The sequence below is a fragment of the Nothobranchius furzeri genome, chromosome 1, assembly GCF_043380555.1.
Source record: "Nothobranchius furzeri strain GRZ-AD chromosome 1, NfurGRZ-RIMD1, whole genome shotgun sequence".
NCBI classification, from domain to species: domain Eukaryota; kingdom Metazoa; phylum Chordata; class Actinopteri; order Cyprinodontiformes; family Nothobranchiidae; genus Nothobranchius; species Nothobranchius furzeri.
Genome location: NC_091741.1, coordinates 25,922,270 through 25,946,081, shown reverse-complemented (window position 1 = coordinate 25,946,081; position 23,812 = coordinate 25,922,270). Strand labels below are relative to the sequence as shown.

Here is a 23,812-nt window from a genome sequence, read left to right as displayed (position 1 = left end):
CATCATTTCATACTAAGGGTAAAACCTAAAATATACAAAGATTTATCTAAATAAATTATCTAAATTGAAACATAGCAGTTAACCTAATAATTAGGACAGTTTATTCATGTGTTTTGAAACAAACTGACGCATATATCACGTTAAACTGATTCATATAGTCTCGTCACCCAGCTTGTGTTGTAGTTTCCCACAAGGCAGAACCGGCTCTGCCTTGTAAAGCAGGCCTGATTATTAGCAGCCATATTAATTTTTAATATTCAACATGAAGCTTCTATTTAGATGTGACGTGAAATAGGTGTTTAATATATCTTCTTATGGTTAACCTTAACAGTACAAAGTGAAAGTGAAACTTAAAACAGATTATAACTCATTTTGTTAGAAGCAGCTCAACGTGAAATGTTACAATGTGAGAAATATTGCTGTTAAACTGTAAAATATTGCTAAATATAGTTCTTTTTTGAAGTATCATTTAAAACTGGCACAGCTTTTTGATCAGCTTGGCTTATTTAGTTCATTTTTGAGTCAGTAGTTGTTGAACTGATCCCAAATGCAGCCGAATAAACTAAAAAATGAGCTTAATGTACATAAAAGGTGATTTAAAACGCTAAAGTGTGTAAAATGGAGCTGTAAACGTGCTACATGTTGACACGTGTTGATGTGAAAATGCTAAAAGTGGCCAAATGTAGCTATTAAATTTATAATGAATGGCTTTGCAATCATAGCAGGGTGCTGATAAGTTTGATTTATTCCGAACTGTCAGCGCTGTGTCCAGAAATAAAGCAGGAGGCCTGCAGCTCGGCTCGAGCCTGAACCCGGCGCGCGCTGCCGCCCCACAAGGAGCTAACGAGGCTCTGAAGCCAAACAAAAACGCGCTTCTTCTGCAGCCTGACAGCTGTCAAACACCACGGCACGCACATGTGGGGATTCACATTAAGATGATTTACGTGCTAATCGTCGCTGTTCTCGCGAGACTCATTAAGTCTCTCACCCAAATAACGGGAGGCCACCGGGTAGGTTACCGATTGGCATCTTAATAAGTTGCTACAGTGTTCCCTACGCCGCGTAAAGTAGCCAGGCCTGCTCCGTCTCTATTTCAGTCGCAGCTCCGATAGAAAATGGTTACTTTGTGAGAAAGTTGAGCAGCAGCTCCTCTCTTCATTCGCAGATCAGATCGGCGGGACGTCCCTTCCCCTCAGCAACGTCGTCTCTATCCGCTGAGACGCATGAGTGGAGGCTCACTCAGTAGGCGTTTTCCTCGCCGGGAAAAAAGAGTTTTGTTTGTTCTCCGCGCACTCGGCGAACTGCTCTGAACTTCCAAGGACGACGATGGCCTTTCGCTCGAGCCTGTCCGACAGAGAGGACCCGTCCAACTCTTTAATCATGACCGACAGCTTGGAGACGGCTGAGACTTACGCGTGCCCGACGATTGAGCTGAGCAAAGCCGTGTCGGTGTCTCTGGGTTTGGACTCCGTGTCGTCTCCGCTCAGCGGCATGAACCACCCCGGCGGCGGCTGCAGCGCCTTCCCGGACTGCGACCCGACGGGCGACGGAAGTGGATCCCGAGGAGTGCTGGAGTTGGGAACGCCTGGGAATCTGAGCTCGGAGGGAACCCGGCTCACCCAGGCTGTTGCCAGCCACCGGGAGGACGACTACGGAGAGGTGTGCCATGGCGTGCGGCAGGTGAGCTGCATGGATCTGTTCAGGTCGGGAGAAATGGACGGTGCGCAATCCGTGACGCGCGGCTCGGTCATCTCCAGATTCGTCTGCAAGGACTCGAGCGTGTTTGGGAGCCCGATAAGAGAGGTCCCCGCGACCTCCCAGGTGACTGAAGTCGTACCTGTGAAGCCATATCCCGCTTTTCCTGCCGACTCCAGTCCGTACGGGGAAGGTGTTTGGTGCGCAAATGAGCGCGCGTACGGCGAGCGACCCGACCCGCGCAGAAGCGGATCCGATGGACTCAACAACGCTTTGTGTAAATACTGTAATTGTGCGCAGACGTCTTTTGGATCCAGGCAGGAATGCAACTGTCTTTGGTACAGAAGGGGTGAGCACGGGGCTGGAAAAGGGAGCATGCACGCGGCGGCACAGGCGTACGGCCAAGTGGAAAGTTACCCAGACGCAATTCCTCAAGGGCAAACCGCGTTTTCCACCATCAAGACCGAGCCTTCCGTCTGGATGGACTGTACGGATCGCACTTTCAGGTAAATAACTCAGTTTTAATTGCTTCTCCATCTGCTTCCTGCCACTTTAAATTCCCAGTCGTCTATAAACGAAAACTAAAGCGTGTCAAGTGACCATGCTCCACTAAACACTATCATTTATTTCCTTTAATGGGGAGCAGTAATTAGTAGAGAATCATGTCTGCTAGTGCGCCACCGCATCCCATAATTCTTTCTTTTGACGTGTGTCAAAGGTCACAGGTCACATTAGGACCTCATTCAACCACCAAAGCATGACACAAACCTTTAAAGTGGATCAAAACCGACATGCTCCGGTCACAGACCCATGCTGTCTGAGTGAGGCTGCCTTGCATCAACATGAAATCATCAGCTCCATGTGTTCCCCTTGGCCTTGGCCATGTTGTGTTTTTGAAGCAGCAAAGTTCATCCCAGTCTCCCAACTTTTCCAGAAGCGTCCTTATTTGTGCTGCAGTTCGCTGCACCAGTGACTCCCAGACAGAGTTAATGTATCAGAGTGGCCATAAACAAGAGATACAGCACCTGTTGCTGATTCTGGGCTCCGACTGGAGGAATACACTGTGCCACGGGTTACTGATTCCTCACAATAAAACACTAGCTCTAGTATTTTTTAACAAACTCCCTCATTTGTGAATTAACTCACGTTGTTAGTGATGCACAATATATAATTGGATTTAGGAGGTTAGGGATCCAAATCTCTGAGTAGGACAAACCCGTTGACCTCTTTGCTGTGGATCTGATGCTTTTATGTGTCGGATAAAGCTGCCGTGTCTTTCGAGATCTTCCTTCAGTTGAAATCACATTATTTGTGCCTGTGTTTGTCCAGGCATGGAGATTTCTTTCCAGGTGTGTATCTGTCAGAAAGAAGAGTGTGTCAAGTGTGTGGTGATGACGCCTCGGGTTGCCACTACGGTGCGGTCACCTGCGGCAGCTGCAAAGTGTTCTTCAAGAGGGCCGCTGCAGGTGGGCGTGATGCACACGTAGACACGCGGACAGAGTTACAGAACCCACCCTCTGATTTAATTTCTTACACCCACTTACTGTCTAATGCCGACAGGGCACAGTGACCTGACTGTATGAGGGAGAGTTATTTTGTTATGAGTAAACACCCACACATATGGTTGCTATGACTGGCGAGGCCTAGGAACCACTGGGCGCTCATCCTCCAGGACTTTCCTGTCCCTCCAGGTAAGCAGAACCACCTGTGTGCCAGCCGGAACGACTGCACCATCGACAAGCTGAGGCGGAAAAACTGTGCCTCCTGTCGCTTGAAGAGGTGCTTCATGTCGGGGATGAGTTTGAAAGGTAATCGTGTGGTTGTTTATTTATTTTTGGGGCCAGACTGGATCAGAGTTTGTCCACTGGATCCGAACCGTTCCTGTTAGTCTGACGTTTAAGCCTAAAAGAGCATTTATGGAGATAAAAGGCATTTTTGATCTGAATCAGCAAACCTCATTTTGGCTGTTTCCACCTGAGGTGAATCATAAAAAATGTGCATCTTTTGAAAATGTTTAAAACAAAGTAATCTGTTTATGTAAATTGTCGTTTATTTATTAATTTAATGCCTTTTTATGGTCTGTCACCAAGAGCTCTCACCAGTGGTGCACCCAAGTCAAAACCGGGGGGGCCCACTCACACCCTTTTATGCAAAATACCTTGTTATTATGTTTTGTTCTGTTTTTTTTCTGTCGTAACTTGATAGATTTTTGTGAAAACTAAAAAAAAAAGGCCGAAGTTAATCCGTCAAACAGTTATTTGTGAAATAATCACATTATTATAGAAAAAATATGGATCAATAAAATCCTGAAGTTCTGTAACGGGTTGTGTTTTTGGCGTGCCACCCTGAGATGATCAGTGGGCTCCATCTGGGCCAGCCCCTCCGTTCCCCACGTGTGTATCAGAACAAAGCCAAACTTTAATTCAAACGGCCATCCCATCTCTTTCATAGGTTCCACGTTGTGTCTTACAGTTGAACATGAGTTATGCTGAACAACTTGTAACGGACTCTGCATTCAGCTCGCTGGTTTTCTCCCTGCCTGTGTGCGAATTCAGGCCGCAGGCTGAAGGGAGCCGGACAGACGAGGAGCGGAGAGGAGGAGCAGCAGCAGCAGCCGGCCACCTGGGGGCATGGAGACAGAGACGAGAGGCCAGGCAAGAAACATGTTGTTGTGGAGCCTGGAAACGCTGCTGCCAGGGCTCAAGGTGGCGAGGATTAGTGATGCAGGTGTTTCCAGAGACACGCTGCTATACGTGTAATTCTCCTGGTTTGTTGCCTCTCTTCAGCTGGACCTCAGTTCCTGCCCATGAGGATCCCCCCGAGTCTGCGCTCCTGCTTATCCCTGCTCAGCATCCTTCAGTCCATTGAGCCGGCCGTGGTCAACGCGGGTCATGACCCCGCCCAGCCGGACAGCTCTGCGTCCTTGCTCACCAGCCTGAACGAGCTCGGCGAGCGACAGCTGGTGACGGTGGTGCGCTGGGCCAAGGCGATACCAGGTAACCCGTGCCAAAGCCACACTGGTATAGCAGGCTTTCCTGATCATGCCCCCGTGCTCCAGATAGCTGTCATAGCTTCCTCTGGTGCCAAACGGAGCGAGCAGGTGAGCAAAGATCACCGCCATAGAGGCGTGATATAGTAGCATCTCAAACCTGTTGGCCCTGGGCGAGGTCATGAGATCAAAAGATAACAGGCAGTGCCAGATTATTTTGTAGGCCTGTTGGTTAATCTCTGGAGCAGACAGTCTTGTTTTGTGCAAACAGACCTGTTTAAATGTTAACCACTAGAGGGGGATATGTCCATGTTTAAAGCAGGAGAGGAGACCTGAGTATTTAATCATCTCCGTTTCCTCTCTTCTGCTGACGCTCTCCACGTTCGATGCCTCAGCTGAGACGGTTGGTGTTAGGTTGGATAGCTGCTAAGGTACAGCATGTGTGACAGGTTTCCGGGACCTGCACGTGGACGATCAGATGTCAGTGATTCAGTTGTCTTGGATGGGGGTGATGGTGTTCGCTCTGGGCTGGAGGACCTACACTCTCACAAACTGCTCCATGCTCTACTTCGCTCCAGACCTGGTCTTCAACGAGTAAGTCATTAAATTATTATTAATGCTAAGAACCCGGGATGTTAAGGATCAGAAAGTTTAGGACTAAAACATGAAAGCTTTCCCAGTTTGACGCAGTGCCTTTATCAGACAGAGGAGTGTGTGTTTGGGGGTAATCAGCTGTAGTAATCACCCTGGTGGGGGGGGGGGGGATGCCACAATATCAGGAGATGTCATCTGTCATCATCAGTGAGAAGAAGGGCTCAGAGGAATACCAGCTTCAGAGGAAGACTGACTAAATCACACAATAAATGCTTTTTAGTGCTGGCAGCACAGTGAACAAGCGTGTTCTGCACCAAGTCCCTTTGTGTCTGACGGTACGAAAGTCCGCGGTGGGATCACCTCTGATCATGCACTCCATTTTATCCTCACACACAAACCAGCCGACAGGCGCTAAAGAGTGTTGCTTTGTTTACCTTCTCCTCGCTGATGAGTCCAACCTTCCATTCTTCATCAAAAACTTTCTTTAATTTGTGTCTTTTCTTCCTTGCTTTGAACTTTTGAGAACTTTTGTGTCCTGATGTGCTAACTCAGACTGACATGAAACAAAACAAAAGTTGAAAATAGAAAAAATGCTGGAAGTGCTGCAGGGGTGTAAGAAATTTTATCTGGTGCTCTTCAGCCAAGGGATCCACGTAAATGTTGGCAAAAGGAGATCCGAGGCACTCAGGAGATACAAAAATAAAAAATCTTCATTAGTGCATGGCTTAAATAGTTAAAAACATAGATGCCGACGCGTTTCAGCCCACAGGGCCTTCGTCAGGGCTCAAAATGTTCACTCACCTTCATGTTAAAAAGGCTAGTCAATGACACCTGCTGAAGCTGGGCAGGTAGGCAGCATTCTGATTGGATGGCCAGTATAACACAAAACACTTTTACATCTAAACAATCCTCCTTCATCCTTCAGCTGGCGATGTGGACTCTATTGGGCCATTCCCATCTGTACCGGGTCGGCCCGGGCCGGGTAGCCCCAGTCGGCCCCAGCCTGGCCCGGTTGATTCCACACATCTTTGTCTTAAGCCCATGTGGGCTGATTCTACCCACCAATCAGAGGCTTGCTCTAATGGAAGGTGTGAGTTTGCTGTCAGCAGTGGGTGTGTTGGCCCTGGTCGGCCTGAAGCAGACCCCCTCCAGAAGAGGGCTGAGAATGAGCCTTGGTTGGCCCGGAAAAATACCAGGCCACCCAGATATGTAAACAACCTACGCTACCCGGCCCGGGCCGACCCGGTACAGATGGGAATGGCCCATATGTAACCATGTGTTTCTGTTTCAGAACCAGTTTTTTAGACAGAAACAGGAACAGCAATGGGAGCATGCTTTGCACCCAATTACTCTAATCTTTCTATGGGACTTTGGGAAGAAACCTATCTGATCGTAATGTCTATGCTGATGAGATAATGTGGTGGGGAAGATGCATTGACGACATTATTCTGCTGTGGTCTGGGTCAGAATCAGAACTACTTCAATTCCATTCATATCTGAACAACACTAACAAAGTTTGAAACTCAGCCTAGACTTCTCCTCATCTGAAATTAATTTTCTAGACATAAAAATTTAAAAATCTGATAATGGAGATTTACACACTTCTATTTTAGAAAACCTACTGACCGTAATACAATCCTCAGAGCAGACAGTTTCCATCCATCATGGTTAATAAACAACATTCCCACTGGTCAGTTTCAAAGACTTAGACGTATTTGTAACACAGAAGAAGAATTTGAAAGAGATGCTACAGTTATGGGCCAGAGCTTTACAACAAGAGGGTACCAGCAAAGAACTATACTCAAAGCGTATAATAAGACTAAAAGCCTGCCAAGAGAACAGCTATTGGTACCTAAAGAGAAGAACCTACAAAGATCAGATGGTGTTTATTTTGTGACCCAATTCAGTGATCACGCCAACAAGATCAAGAAAATAATTACAAAAAACTGGGACGTACTGAAAAGTGACAGTGTTCTTAGGGAAGCTCTCCCAGATACTCCTACTATCAGCTTCAAACTCTGTCCACACGTACCCGGATAAATACGTTGTTAAGGACATGCCAGACCTGTAGGCGGCAGTACTTCCCCCGTTCGCAGCTCTGAGGGCTTCCATGATGCCGGTGTTGTGCCATAAATTGACTTGCTGCCAAAAAATGATTAGCTTAGTTTTTCCAGTTCGGAAGTTGTTTTAAGTGTTGCTATTTGTCTTAAACGTTCACAATGAGGATATATTAATCCTTTTTGCAATATTTGCGATTGAAAGATGGTTTGTGGTAAGAACTGGCTTTCTTTATGTTACAGCCATGATACTAAAAAATAAATAAACAATGTAAAATGGCGCCCTGTATTGAATGTAAACGTATCAATGTAAATAAACAATTCTCCAGCGATTTGATTTTTTCCCCTTCCTTTCTTTAGTGGCTAATCATTTTTTGGCAGCGAGTCGATTTATGGCACAACACCGGCTAGTGTAAACACAGGTCGCACACGTGATGTCAGCATTTTTTTGTCGCGGAAAGTGACGTTGCGGACCTTAAAACTCCGGTTTTGTCTGTCCACACGCAGACACCCAAAACGGAGAAAACGCAGATCTTCACTTTGGCCGGAGTTTTTAAAAAGATCCGTTTTCGTGTGAAAAAACTCCGTTTTCGTGTGGATGACAGGCCAAAACGTAGAAAAATATCTACGTTTTGGCAGATCCCCCGCTACGTGTGGACAGGGCCTCAGACGAGCCCCAACGTTAAATGATCGGCTTGCTCAACGTCACCTTCCTCCACAGCAACAAAAACCTGGTTATCAACTCGAAAAGGCAACTATAAACGTGGAAACTGTGTTCACTGCGACAACATGACTAACACTAACTGTTTTGCTGATGTTTTCACAGGACGTACTTTTTACATTAATACATTTATCAATTGCAATACTTCATTCGTGGTCTACAGACTAGAATGCCCGTGTGGTTGCTTCTATACTGGGAGAACTAAACGTAAGTTAAAAGCAAGACTAGCAGAACACAAACAAGCAATCAGATCTGGTAATCCTCTGTATCCTATGGCCGTGCATTATAAAGACACAAATCATGGAAGCTGTAACTCTCTTAAAATCACAGGGATTGAACATATGAAAAATTCAACTAGAGGAGGAGATAGGCTTAAAAAACTCTCGCAAAGCGAATCGTTTTGGATTTACACACGAAAAGCTACTAATTTCCCAGGTCTTAATGGAGAATTAGATTTCGCTCCTTATTTATAATCTCAGGTTTTCTTACCATTTGTGTACCATATTTATAATTTTTCTCAAATTCTATAAGTGAAATTTAATATTTGTAAGCATTCATCCTTACAACAGGATTGTTTAGATGTAAAAAGTTTTTTGTGTTATACTGGTCATCCAATCAGAATGCTGTCTACCTGCCCAACTTCAGCAGGCGTCATTGATTGGCCTTTTTAACATGAAGGTGAGTGAACACACAAACATTTTGAGCCCTGACGAAGGCCCTGTGGGCTGAAACGTGTCAGCATTCATGTTTTTAACTATTTAAGCCTAATAAATAATAAAGGCTTTTTTATTTTTGTATCTCCTGAGTGCCTCAGATCTCCTTTTGCCAACATAAAACAAAAGTTGTCTACCAAAATAAAAGTGGGGTATACAAGATTTCTGTGTACTTTTGATAGTAATCCATATAAGCATTCATCTTTTATTGTGTAGGGAAACTATAGAAGCATTAATAAATGATTTGTAGTTGATTGTACTCTCATATTATTTCTATTAAACCTTAGATAAGGGATTTCCTCACCCTGCCTTTATTTTGGTATGCTAATTTTGTTTCACAGCAGTTGAAATATTTTGTTTAAATCGGTCAAGTTTAGATTTAGATTTCATCATTTTGATGCCATTTATACCTTAAAATTTGATTAAGAATATTTAAATTCATATATTAATATTTTACCCCTTACAATTAAGGTATAACTTTTTTGTACACCGATCTGATGCTAAATATTTAGGTTGACCTTCGTATATTTATGTGTTTATCTATGCATAATTCTTGAAATAAAGTATGTATAAATAATATTTACTCAAATGTTTAATTGGAACTTTTACTATTCAGTTTTGATTCTTAATATTTAAATTCAACTTTATAGATCTAGATTTGATTTTAAATGCTATTTTCCGACATTGCAATTTAAAGCGACATGTGTTAAAATACAGTTGCTGGTTTATTTTTACCGTGCCTTGTGATGGTCTGGTGACCTGTCCAGGTTGCGCACACACACACACACACACACCGCTCCCTGTGACACTGTTGTAGTTCAGAAAATGAATGAGTGAATGGATTTTTACTGTATAACTTCACACTCGGCGCTCCATAAGTCACAAGCCCGTCAGAGATGCTTTCAATTTTCTGGCATTTTGTGCTACATTTGCAAAACTCTCCCTCTCTGTGCATTAGACCTCTGTCGCTCAACGTGTCTGCCGGTTACCTGCATGGTTAATGGATACGCCTGCCCCTGAGTCTGACCCTCATTTCTCTCTGTCGTTCTCTTTTTCCATTATCCATCTAACTCATTTTTCTGTCACCCCTGCTGCTTTTCTTCCTTCATTTTTCTCCACTTCTGTCCCTGGCAGCCATTAATTCTCCTCCTTTCTTCTATATTTCACTCAGTCTGAACATCTCCTTGCGTCACACTCCTGCTTTTGTCACACCTTGTACCCGTTTCTTCCCCTCTCACCCTGTTTTTTGTCTATTTCTGACCCTTTCCTCCCAGCCAGCGGATGCAAGTGTCCAGTATGTACGAACACTGTGTGAGGATGAAGCTGCTTGCTCAAAGGTTCTGTAAGCTGGAGGTTACTGAGGAGGAGTTTCTCTGCATGAAGGCCCTGGTCCTCTTCAGCATCAGTGAGTCAGCTGGCATCATGTCTAAAGTATCAAGAGTAAATACAGAGTAGCTTGAACTCCGAGAGGGAGTTATGAGCAAAGTGGAGCAAGGCCATGTTTCATAGAAACGATGGGACAGATAAAGTCCGTGAGAGTTATTGTTGTGTTCTGGCTTTGTGGTCACAGTGCCAGTGGAAGGCCTGAAGAGCCAGCGTTGTTTTGAGGAACTGCGGACCTCCTACATCAAGGAGCTGGACCGCTTGGCCAGCCACCACGGGGAGACCACCCGGACGCAGAGACTGTTTCAGCTCACACAACTGCTGGACTACCTCCAGTCGGTAAGGCTTGTGACTCCTTTTTCTCTGACGAAACTCCCCATCACATGTCTCTGCAGCGTTACTTAAGTGTCATTTGTCACGACCTACTTCAGGGGAAAGTCATTTGGATCTCATCACAAACACTGCATTTGGCTCACGGCAGTAAAGTGTTGGCTTATTTTTAAACAACATAATGAGCCTTTTTCAACAGACGTCATCATGTAGATCAACAGACGTCATCGTGTATTACGTTAAACTTTAATCTTGAGCTTGTCTGTTGTTCATCTGCTCTGCACTGGCTCCACCTGCAGGCACAACAACAAACTGCAGCTTTTAACTTCTATTTCTGTTTTTGCTGCTCTGGGTTTGGGATTGATTTACACCCACAGCAGGAACTGGTTTTTCTTACTGGACTTGGATTTCTCAGAACTCTTTGGAAGGAATGCACATCTCTCATGTCAGATAGATTAAATCAAGGTTTGCTTTTGAGATATGATGGCGTTAAAACTGTTCTGTCCCACCTTGGCGCCACTTTACAATGAGGCTCCCCTTATAAACGACTAATAAAACGTTTATATATGTTCAACCTGTAAAACTTAATATATGTAATTAATAAGGATTTGTCATGCAATGTCAAGAAAGAAACAAGACTAACTGTTTTCCTGCTAAATAATGAGTCAGATCTGCTCACTTATTTTATTTCATTTAAAAATGATATATTAAACATTTCAGACTAAGTTGCTACGTTACATATAAAGCAAATTGGAAACATAATGAATTAGCACATGGTATTTTATTTTATGACTACATTATAAATAGGGATGGACAATATGTCAGCATCAATATTGGTATCGGCCGATGTTAGTCATTTTTTAACATATCGGTATCGGTCCGATAATTAAAACCGATATTTTTTCCAACTTGTCTCCATTTGTTTATGTTTCAAAGGGTGAGGGGGGTGATGTGTATTTATTTAGTCACGTGACAGTTATTGTAATGATTTCAGAAGCATAAATGTGTGTGTTGTGTGTGTATATAATAACATAAATGCAGCTTTAATAATTTTCATTCTAGACAAAATCTTCTGATTTTAGAAGCATTAATGTCAATATTTTGATATTGGCAAATATCGGTTATCGGCCATAACAGTGATCTTAATATTGAATATCGGTATTGGCCCAAAAATTTCATATCAGTGCATCACTAATAAATAGCCACAACTATCAAAGGGAGTCTTCATGTAAACATTTGTAGGAGCAAGCCTTAGGGAGCCCAAGTGTCCTCCCCTTCTGGTCGGCTCATGGGTCGCTGGAATAAAAAAAAATGCAAGTGAACAGAGCGATAAAAGTTGTTTTCTGCTCCGCTTTACGTCCTCAATCACACAAATGTTGTCTAATGAAAAATAATTATGTGTGTTTCTAATCATAATTTAAGATTTGTTAGCTTGTAAAAATTCATTATCACAAAAACTGCAATTCAAAAGCTCTTCACTTCATGGCCAGATTTATAGTGGTTTAATGCTCCTTCTTTTGTCATGGAAGAAGGATGTGAAGCCTGCTAAACCCACAGCTGTTCTTCTTCTCCTCTGCGTGTCTGGTTCGACGACGGGCAGTTGTAGTTCTCTGTTTTCACACAAAACCTAGAATAAATTTACCTGAAAATAAGCGCTTTCTTGACATCAAAATGTGTCTTTAAAATTCACTGATATCATATGTAAAATCCATGGAACATATCAAACGGAATCATAACATTTGTCCTCTCATAGCAATCCCATTCCTTTTTAGCAGTAAGGGACCCATTGTCCGGAAGTAAATGCCCGTGACTTAGGCTCCCTATAGCACAAAATGTTATTTAGCCTTTAGCATACATTATGCCATTCATTAATGACTGTTAAACATTTATCAAAACACAAAAAGGACCTTTGTCAAAGCTGGAGAAGAGCCTCTTTGACAACAAACATCAAGGTCAGGTCTCCATACTGAATTGCTTTGACAGCTGCAAGCAAATCTGGGAAAGCAGTTAAAGATCTTGAAACACATTGCTGAAACGTAGTTATTGTTTCTGAGGCAACAAAACAGCTGATAATTCTCTAACTTGCTGTGCTTTGGGATGAGCGCATGGAAGAGGCAAATGAAATAAAATGTGCCAAGCACCAGCAGCTAGTAGAAGTGCCGGGCAGAGGGCTGGGAGACGTCCTACGAGCCAGTTGAATTGGGCTGTAGGGTTTTGCAGGGCGCTCACTCAGTAAAGCCCTAAATCAACTGGGGCTAGCAGGGGTGGCTAGGAAGAGAACCATCCGGTCTGTATGTGAAGCCACAGAGAAGGCCACAAGGTGGGCAGTTGCTGCTGTGGTTTGATCAACCTCAGCTGGGTCGCCTGGGTGAGGGTGTTTGAAGTTGAAAGTGGTACACCCCTATTTCCGGAACTGTGTTGCTCCGGGTAGCTGCATGTTGGAGTAGCTCTGTTGACTACATGTAAGTTTTGCCTTTTTTGGAGATTTTTTCATCTAGTTTCTCAAGAAAAACTATTTTTTGGACATTTTACTTTTCTGTTTCTGGTGCTGTGAAGCTTAGAGGATTTTTACTGCTATTTTTTCACTTTTTGAGCATTTGTTATGATGCGTAACCATGGCAACAAGCTGTTTACAATCAGGAGCAGCTGATTAACATTAGAAAGGCTGAAATAATACCTCAACTGAAGCCACAAATCCCAAATGAGCGAAAACGCAAGAAGCGTGGGTGGAGAGCGGGAGCAAAACGGAGACGGAGAAAGAGGAAATTCAAACCATCTCTTCCATCGGTCATAATAGGCAATGTGAGATCACTGGCCAACAAGATGGATGAACTCCAAGCCCTTTCAAGGACTCAGCCAGAGTATCACCATTGCAGTGTTATGTGTTTCACCGAGACGTGGCTGCAGGACCATATCCCCGGTTCCAGCGTCTCTCTGCCAGGATTCCTGACTGTACGAGCAGACAGAGATCTGAAGAGGAGCGGGAAAAGAAAAGGAGGTGGAGTGGCAGTGCTTGTCAACAACAGATGGTGCCATCCAGGTCATGTTTCAGTGAAATGTCGTCTCTGCAGCCCAGATGTTGAACTCTTGGCAGAAAGTTGTCTCCCATATTATTTGCCAAGAGAGTTCACCAGTGTTGTCTTGGCAACCATTTATATTCCACCTTCAGCCATTGCTGAAAATGCATGTGATGCCATCAGTTCCGTTGTCGCTAAGCTACAAACCCAGCACCCCAATGCATTTGTGGCTATATCTGGTGATTTTAATCATGCCTCGCTCTCTGCTACACTTCCAACATTTCAACAGTTTGTCAGCTGCTCCACCAGAGAAAACAAGACATTGGATTTGTGTTATGCAAATGTAAAGAATGCATACATGTCCAAAACAAGACCTCCTCTGGGACAATCGGATCACAATCTTGTTTTTCTCTGCTCAAAATACAAACCACTTGTTCAGAGGCAACCTGTGACAAGAACTATTAGAAAATGGTCACAGGATGCTGAAGAAGCCCTGCATGGTTGTTTTGAGACCACAGATTGGATGACTCTCTACCAAGGATATGAAGAGGACATCAATGCCATGACTGGATGTGTCACTGACTATATAAACTTCGGTGTGTACCACATCATACCCACCAGAACAGTGAGATGCTTAGCTAGTAACAAACCCTGGATCACCAGTGAACTGAAGAATCTGCTAACTGCGAGAAAAGAGCCGTCAAGGAGGGAGACAGGAATTATTGAGGAGTATACAGAAGCAACTGAAGATCAAGATCAGAGACGGCAAGGAGGCATACAGGAAGAAGCTGGAAAACAAACTACAGAGGAACAATATCAGAGATGTCTGGTCAGGGATGAAGAAGATCACAGGTTTCAAGCAGAGGAAGGATTGCACAGATGGCAGCCTGGACACAGCCAATGAACTGAACAAGTTCAATAGGTTCAGTTCAGGAACAAACCCAGCATCCTCCTCGCCTGTCCCCAGCCAATCAGACATCCCATCCTCCTCTGATCCAACATTTTACTGTCATACGCCAGCTCTTTTGTCCTCTAACGCAGTCATGGACTCTTCTGGTTCTATAAATCTGTCTTCAACCAAGTCAGGAGATGCTGCTGCCCCATTTACCTCCCCCTCCCACCTATCTGTCTCTAGAAGTCAGGTGAAGAGGCAGCTGGAGAGACTGAACAGGAACAAGGCTGCAGGTCCAGATGGTGTCAGCCCCAGAGTACTGAAGGCCTGTGCAGAGCAGCTCTGTGGGATTCTGCAGCACCTCTTCAACCTCAGCCTGGCCCAGGAGAAGGTTCCAGTCCTGCGGAAGACATCCTGCCTTGTTCCAGTTCCAAAGAAAACTTGCCCATCAGTCAATGACGACTACAGACCGGTTGCCCTGACATCCCACATCATGAAGGTCCTGGAGAGACTCCTGTTGGTCCACCTGAATAAGCAAACTAGAACATATCAGGACCTGCTGCCGTTTGCTTATCGCCATAGAGTTGGAGTTGAAGATGCCATCATCCAGCTGCATCAACCAACCCACTGTCACCTGGACAAAGCAGGCAGCACTGTCAGGGTCATGTTCTTTGATTTCTCCGATGCATTTAACACAATCCAGCCTGGTGTACTTTGCCAGAAACTCCAGAAGACACAGGTGGGGGCCTCAACTATCGCCTGGATTAAAGACTACCTGACAAACAGATCACAGTTTGTGAGGCTGAAGAACTGCACATCAAACCAGGGGATCAGTAACATTGGAGCACCACAGGGGACTGTACTCTCACCATTCCTTTTCACCCTGTACACCTCAGACTTCCAGTACAAATCAGAGACCTGTCATCTACAGAAATACTCAGATGACTCTGCAGTTGTCGGGTGTATCAGAGATGGACAGGAAGCTGAGTACAGAGAGCTGGTGGAGCGCTTTGTGGCATGGTGTGGAAACAATCATCTGACCTTGAACGTGAACAAAACAAAGGAGATGATTTTAGACTTCAGAAGAAACAGGGTGGAGTCAAACACTGTTTCCATCATGGGAGAAGAAGTGGAGGTGGTTGAGGAATACAAATACCTTGGAGGTCACCTGGACAACAGACTGGACTGGAGAAAGAACAGCGAGGCTGTTTACAAGAAGGGACACAGCAGACTGCACTTCTTGAGGACGCTTAGGTCCTTCAATGTCTGTAGCAAGATGCTGCAGATCTTCTACAAGTCTGTTGTTGAGAGTGTAATCTCTTCAGCCATCGTCTGTTGGGGTAGCAGCATCAGAAGCAGGGACCTGAAAAGGCTCAACAGCCTAATAAAAAAGGCTGGTTCTGTTCTGGGGACGACTGTGGAACCACTGGAGGAGATAATGCAAAGAAGGATTCTCCAGAGAATCAAGAAAATTATGGACAACCCTGAGCATTCTCTTCACAAGACTGTCCGACAACGGAAGAGTGTCTTCAGTCAGAGGCTTCTTCAGTTTGGCTGCAACACTGACCGCTGCTGGAGATCCTTCCTGCCAACAGCCATTGTAATATACAACAACTCTTTGATAACTTGATTATTATTATTATTCTGAGCTACTACAGCAATCAATTTCCCTCTGGGATTAATAAAGTATTTTTTTCATTTAATTTTAATTTAATTTAATACATCCATAGATGTATCTTACACACATAAATGCCAAAAAGGAATCTTATTGTAAAGTAGCACCACATAGTTTTAGTTTATGTTACGAGGCTTGTTAATATGTTTAAAGAAACTAAAAAACAAGTTGTGCTGTATATAATAAATGCTAAATCTCTGTTTTCAAATGCTTGTTGCACTGACAAGGTATTTACTTACTCAGAAATGTTTCAAGGGGCCAGATTGTGCTATTTTAAACTTTGAGATCAAAGGTTTAGGCACAGTAAATGATAAAATCCTATTGCTGGCACTATTGAGATGTCATTTCATCATAAATATGAGTTATTTTTGTCAGCCTGAAATGGTCTGTTTTAGTCAACCCCACCTCCTCCAGTCTGAGCTCCACCCATTCATTATGTAACCCACAAAGCATCATAGGCCACCACCAAGCAACGAATGAGAAGAAAGCGTCCATGGAAACAGCGCCAGTGCTCTGCCTATATGCCCGCTCTGACAAAATGTGTGTACAACAGCTGCGCTTTAGGCAACTCAATCTTTGTGTTAGACTTGGTGGGCTAGAGGTTAATGTATCTGCTTCCTCTTGTTTTGCCATTTCCTGACGCTTGTTCGACTCCCGTATCGGCAGTAATTTGTTTAACCACCTGAAGCAGATAATAAAAAAATACTTTAGTTTTATTGATAATTTTCTGCAAAATATGTTGTGTCTCCAAAGATCTTTGAATTTGGTCATTTCCAAGCAGCATTCAGTCCTGTGGGCAAAAATGCCTTGTTGATGCTAGAGGTCAGAGGAGAATGGGCCGACTGATTCAAGCTGATAGAAGAGGCACTTTGACTGAAATAGCCACTCGTTACAACCGAGGAATGCAGCAAGGCATTTGTGAACTCACAACACGCACAACCTTGAGGTGGATGGGCTGCAACAGCAGTGGGCGACGGTGGCACAGGAGCTAAGTGCTCGCCCCGTGATCGTAAGGTTGCAAGTTCGAGCCCGCTCAGTCTGTCGCTGTCGTTGTGGGGGGGGGGGGGGGGGGTTCGATGACTCTAGAAGGCGCTATATCAAATACAGGCAATTTACCATTCACCAAGACCCCACCGGGTACCACTCATCTCCACTACAAATAGGAAAAAGAGGCTACAGTTTACATGAGCTCACCAAAATTAGTCAGAATGAGAACATGGATCCATCATGCTTTGTTACCACTTTGCAGGCTGGTGGTGGAGGTGTAATGGTGTGGGGGATGTTTTCTTGGCACACTTTAGGCCCCTTGGTGCCAATTGGGCATTGTTTAAATGCCACGGGCTACCTGAGCAGTGTTACTGACCATGTCCATCTCTTCATGACCACCATTTCCAACAGGAAAATGCACCATGCCATTACTCGAATCCTTTCAAATTGGTTTCTTAAACATGAAGATGAGTTCACTGTACTACAACGGCCCCCACAGTCACCAGATCTCAACCCGATAGAGCATCTTTGGGATGTGGTGGAACCGTGGAATGGGAGCTTCGTGCCCTGGATGTGCATCCCACACATCTCCATCAACTGCAAGATTATATCCTATCAATAGAGCTCCGGGAGTTGACGTCACTTCTCCCGGCATGCAACAGTTCAAATCGAAACGGTGCCATTAGGCAGGCAGAAGCCCGCAGCTGGACTATTTGTTATTGTCAGAAAACTCAATCAAACGGGAAATATGGTAGATTCCTGTTGTGCCCCAGGATGCAGAACAGATGCGGACGACATAAGGAATGAGCAGTGTTGGGAACGTTACTTTAAAAAAGTAATTAGTTATAGTTGCTGATTAGTTTGTCAAAAAAGTAACTCAGTTACTAACTGAGTTACAAGATTATAAAAGTAACTAATTACCAAGAAAAATAACTGCTTAGTTACATTTTTCATTAAAGCATGCAAGAATTACTACAATAGTGAAATATAAATGACTAATGACTGGAACATAATAAAATGTGTGTCCAAATGTTTTTTATAAACCTGAATAATTTAAATAAATAAGCACTTAACAGGAGGAACTACTAATAGGAACATTACACAAATCTAGACTATTAAAAGGTCACTGTGTGATATTTAACAAGACCCCAATCAGTTAAAATTTAAAATTGCAAATAGAAACACCTGTAAAGGTTCCCGAGTCTTTACATGGTCTCTCAGTCTAGTTAAATTACAGAAATGAATGTAATTTTGCACAGCATTCTAATTTTTCCAGCTTCACATCTATTAATGGTTAAATAAATAAATAAAATCCTTTAAAATGACACTAGAAGAGGCACAAGCCTGACGGAGGGCTTACATTTACTAACTTGGGTCAGACCCAACCACAGAAGCTGGGTGGTGAACAAACACAGGTAGTTCTAATAACACCTGAACTCCATGACGTCTGAGACTGATGCATCAGTGTTACAGCGGGACTAAAGACATGATTAGAAACAGGTTACAGCTGGATGATCTAGGAAGGTAGAAGATCAGGACGTCTGAGCGGTGAACAGGTGAGCGGACCTTCGGGGCGTCCCGCTGTCACGCTAGGGCACGGCTGCAGACCCGCAGATTCACTGCTGCAGCAACGAATCTGCGGGGGGTCTGCAGCCGTAGATATTCATCACGACTTCCTCGTTCTTCACGGCCGTGATGCGCTTGGATGAAAACATCTACCTCTTTAGCTCCTGATCAGCTGATGACAGCTTCAACACACCGCGCTGCTTAACGCACGCATTTCCTTATCAGTAACAGAAACGACGTTTTCTTAAAAGAATACGGTAATTAATTAGTTTGCTCGTTACAGAAAGAAATATTTTTATTTATTAACGTGGTTATTTTAAACGGCGTTATTCCCATCACTGCTCTGTTGTGTCTACAGCAGGCAGCGACTGAGACCGTGAGGGTCTCCGCCCACCCGGCCAATCATCATCGTGTTTGTACGTGCGTCACCGACACCTCTCTCTCCCTGGCTGCAGCTGAAGTGTGGCGGTCAGAAAGCCTCACACTGTTGCTCAACGTTCGACAAGCACACGCACAACCTTCCGTCCCCAGTAACGGTAACGGCGTTGCAGCAGTGGGAAAAGTAATTAATTAGATTATTCCGTTACCTAAAAAAGAACGCCGTTATATTTAAACGGCATTACTCCCAACACTGGGAATGAGCCGTGTACAGGATTCCCCAAGATCCGGAGCGTCGCGAACGTTGGATCATTATAATAAAACGCTTTAGTGAACGGGCTAAAATGAAACTGTGGGATCCCGAGAGTAAAGGTTTTCGCTTATGCAGCGACCGCTTCATATCAGGTACTTAAACCAACGTTTCCTCAACTGTGTATGGTATTTATTTTAAATGCTTTTATTACGATTCTTAGTGGGCTTCCTAAACTTATTTTGGCGTGGCTTTTTCTGTCTTATTACTCACAGCAACAAGTAAACATCATGTAAAACGTTGCCTCGTGAGTTCTGCGTGCTGCCGTTTCCGTGTTTTATGATGACAGCAATTAACCGGCTAAGCTGTATTTCATTTTTAAGCAATGGTTGATCAGTTGTCAGATCACACATAAAAAGCACTTTGGATTGCTATTATCTGTCTCACCGAGACAGATCTCAGACAGATCCTGAGACGCTCCTGCCTGACATATTTATCTTATTCACGGATAAAATCAGACTAGTGATTTCTCTTGGCGTTCAGTTTATACATTCAAACAGCACAGCACTCTGTTTAAACTACTTACATGTAAATCTGTTATTTGTCCATCCATCCATCCATTTTCATCCGCTTATCCGGAGTCGGGTTGCGGGGGCAGTAGCGTCGAGAGGCCCAGACTTCCCTCTCCCCAGCCACCTGAGCCAGCTCCTCCGGGGGAATCCCAAGGGGTCCCCCGGCCAGGTCCAGTAAGAAGTCCGCTCCGACAGCTTCTGGCGTTTTTAAAAAGTATCCCAGGGGCACGGTAAGGGTCGGAGATGTTTAGTCTATTTAATTTCTGACTATATAAAACGATTTCTTCGGTTTTAAAGTGTGAAGTAAACTCCGATGAAGTAAAATCCAAGCCAATCCCGTTCACGTTCATGTTTACGATCCGTGTTTGTTTAGCTTCTTTTACCTGCCAATATGGCGTCTACTAACTGAGAGTCAGGTGGGGTCCGGAGCTCTATATGGGCCAACATTGCTAAAGAATGCTTTCAGCACCTTGTTGAATCAATGTCACGTAGTATTAAGGCCATTCTGAAGGTGAAAGGGGGTCAAACACCATATTAGTATGGTGTTCCTAATAATCATTTAGGTGAGTGTTCATGACAAAGTAAATATTGCAAAGTCATGAACGATCTTTTAGTACTAGATCATGTGTTATCAATGACTTTCAGGTACTAAGAGTTAAAACTTTAGTCCAGTAGCTCTGACTTTAAACAGTCGTAGTGTTTTCTAAGCTCGGTTGCTTCTGAAGCCGGGACTTTACCAAAGCTTTGTTCAAATCTGTCCAACTGACAAACAAGTGGTCTCCCACCAGTTAATGCAAAGTTTTAAACACAAACTTTGCACAAATATTCAAAATCCTGCTGTCATGTGTAGCCAATGCCCTGTAGCTATAAACATCACATTTAATCTCAGCATTATTTATTTATTTATTATTTTTTGCTCATTTTAAATATATTTCTAATCATTTTCTAAATAATTTTTTAAAATATTTTTACATTTTTTGGTTTTGTGAAGCACCTCATGATTTTTATCTTGAGAGGCTCTATAGAAATGATCTTTTCTTCTTCTGTAAATCTGACCGAATTTCCAACACATTCTCACACCCAAGGCGTTAAAATATGACGCGTGACCAAGCCTCAATATGTGACAAATCGGGACGCCCCAGCGCGTCAGGAGACGACGATCAGGGATTAACTGCTGACGCAGCGTCCCAGAGCGTCGGTGTCCGACACTGGTGCTGACACGGACAGAATTTCAGCCATTCTTATGTTTTCTATGTTAACTTAGCTAGGGCGGCCTTCTTTGACCTGGATCATTTTAAATATTAATCAGTCATAGATAGCCATGTAATGATTACTTTCTCAACGGCTAATTACATTTTATCCAGTAATTCATGTGATATTTAGCTAACACACACACACGTGTTTGGTGGTGGGCTACATAGAGCTGAACTGATTAGCTTTGGGTTTTCTTGGAGTTTTTGAACTCTAAAGTTCTACTGAAATAACGCAGCTCGTCTTTTTTTGTCAGTACTGTCAGTTCTGGATGGAAAACCATTTACTAGAAAGACTTCTTCTCTTATTCTCCTTCAGGCCAAACTGATGGATTGCAGATCTTTGTGTTAAAACCGAACACTGGAACCTGAACGGTTACCGTTTCATGGCATTTCTGCTGAATTTGCCTTCACCGAGGAGACACCTGGGAGAAAAATGCTTCTGTAACATTTCATTTTCACAATAAGCAAAAGGAATTTGAACCATTGAAACACTCGGAATACTTCTTCAGATTAAAGGGTCACAGTACATGCTTTTTTTCTACCATTGATCTGTTTTTTCTCTAACATCTGGATACAGATGTAGCCAAGGGAAATTGGCGAACGTATTCATCACAGACGTGCCGGGCTGATGCTCAGCTTTATTTTCCATGATATTTATCACTGAAGCTTGAGAAAGCCTGAGAACAGGACTGTTTAAACAAAAAAATCACCTTTTTTATCTTTTGATGTTTATTGAGAGCGTTTCTGTTCCAGCTGTTTTTCTTTTATTTATACAGATTCAGAACGTTTGATGTTTAGCAAGAACATCCTGCAGCTCAGTCACCAACAGATAGTGACTTTACACCTTGATTTATATTATTATTATTTTTACTTTATGTCACTTTTATTATTTTATTATTATTATTACATTTCATTTATTTGTTTGTTCTTAAAATTAGTTCAGGTTCATCATTTATTTTATTTCATTTTTGTAGAGACTTTTGAAGTATTTTGGGTGTTCTGCGCAGGTGTTTGACCACTAGAGGGGGCAGATAATCCACTTTCCTCCAACAGGATGAGGAGGGACTTTAAAACAAATTAACCAGTCAGTGAAACCTCCTAAGATCACCGATGGGGGTGTGATGATCACACAGCGGTTCCCTCCTGAAGAGAGAGAGAGGGGAGCGGTTTTGTCACTTAAACGTTGGATTTTGTGACTCATGAACTGGAATGGAGCCAGCAATCTTCTGTCTGAGCCCTTCAGGCACAAGACCTGAACTGATTCAGATGTTTGTGATATTTTCCCATCTCTACCACAGAGTATCAACTCTCCCGAGCCTTGCATTAAATTGCAAGCTTCCGCATTATAGTTTAGCCTCTCCCTTGTTTTCATCTCATTTTCTAACAACCTTTTCACCTTTTTCATTCTTCTCAGGTTGTGAGGAAGTTGCACCAGTTCACCTATGACCTCTTCATCCAAGCTCAGTCCCTGCAGATGCGCGTCAACTTCCCTGAGATGATCTCGGAGATTGTCAGCGTCCACGTGCCCAAGATCCTCTCCGGCATGGTCAAGCCAATCCTTTTCCACGATACGGCCTAGAGTCTAACTCGTTGGCCTTCACAAGTTCAGACTTTCAGCCAGAATGGCTCAAGAAGGCTTTATGAAGTGAAAAGCATTGTCTGAGTTGGTGATTAGACACGATGAGAGGACAGGACGGTGCATCCTTCCACTGTATTGTAACATAGTCGCATCCACGCTGCTCTTAGTCACGCTGCCTGTAGCTCGCCGTATCAAACACACCACCTTTCCTCTCCCTAAGTTTTCAGAGCTGATTAAAAAAGACTTGCATGCATTCCTTCACTGGAGCCAATCAGAGCCGGCATGTAGACTTCTTCAGCTCCTCTTACTGATTCCTGTCAGCTGAGTGATAAAACCTTAGTGAGAAAAACGCGTCTGCAGAGTTCACATCCCCAGAGCTGTTTCTGTGTGCTTTAGTCTGACATTTGAACTTGCTTTTTTACACAATGAATGTTATTGTGTGCACCTGAGAAAAAAAACTGGTTGATTGACATTTAATAAGCAGTTGTGACTTGCATGCTAAGAGGCAAACCTATCTCGCCTGCAGGCATATAAAACATTTTTCTCATGTCTTTGAAAAGAGAGAATTGTTGCCTAATAGTTTTCTGTGTTGATGTTTAGTGTGTTCTAATTAGCACCTTTAAAGTGAAAGTGACTGCAGCAAAGCCTATTTTTTATGTATATTTATACATTTTTAATGTCTGGGGAGAGAAAATAAAATGACACCAGCAACAATGAAGGCAGTAAAGAGGAGGAAGCGCTCCGACGACCTGTTAAGCTAACGTGATGAGTGACTTTCTAAAACAGCAACTTTTTTTCCGAGTGCCAAACAAGTACCGTTTTTTGAACGTGGATATTTCATACAGTTGTGTAACTTTTTTCTACCGTTTCCTAAAGGTGTTCTTTGCAGATGCTTTCCCGTGTGTCATCATGTATTCAATGTAGCTTCTGACGGTTTTGTGAAACAATTAAATGTCGAGCCAAGAATCTTCTCTGTGGTCGGGGCGGTTTACTTTCTAACAGCTGAATGTGGTCAAGTTGGTACATTAGACTGAGATGTGATTGTTAGTTTTTCTGTAAGTGTTGAAGGGTGCATTATATTGGAATTGATATTCAGTTGTCTTCACCTCCTAAAGCTTTGGAAATAACACCTGAAAACACCTAAGAATAATGGCTTTCTCC

General features: G+C 43.4%; 1 protein-coding gene across 2 annotated transcripts; it reads left to right on the top strand.

Moving 5' to 3' along the window:
• The first annotated feature begins 853 nt into the window (after nucleotides 1–853).
• Nucleotides 854–23,621, top strand: LOC107378241 (progesterone receptor). Of its 2 annotated transcripts, none has more exons than XM_015949487.3 (9): nucleotides 854–2,201; nucleotides 3,025–3,161; nucleotides 3,387–3,503; nucleotides 4,251–4,349; nucleotides 4,482–4,691; nucleotides 5,134–5,278; nucleotides 10,044–10,174; nucleotides 10,340–10,491; nucleotides 22,487–23,621. In XM_015949487.3, the coding sequence occupies exons 1-9, from the start codon at nucleotides 1,327–1,329 to the stop codon at nucleotides 22,649–22,651; spliced, it is 2,031 nt and encodes a 676-aa protein (XP_015804973.3). In that variant the 5' UTR covers nucleotides 854–1,326; the 3' UTR covers nucleotides 22,652–23,621. The 2 variants fall into 2 exon arrangements, with proteins under 2 accessions (XP_015804973.3, XP_015804221.3); XM_015948735.3 differs by having other exon boundaries at nucleotides 4,251–4,400.
• Nucleotides 23,622–23,812: the final 191 nt, after the last annotated feature.

Coding starts and splice junctions, on each gene's coding strand:
- LOC107378241 (XM_015948735.3), top strand. CDS start 1,327: ATGGCCTTTCGCTCGAGCCTGTCCGACAGAGAGGACCCGTCCAACTCT. Junction 5,279..10,043: donor CCAGACCTGGTCTTCAACGA/GTAAGTCATTAA, acceptor CTTTCCTCCCAG/CCAGCGGATGCAAGTGTCCA. Junction 10,492..22,486: donor TGCTGGACTACCTCCAGTCG/GTAAGGCTTGTG, acceptor CATTCTTCTCAG/GTTGTGAGGAAGTTGCACCA.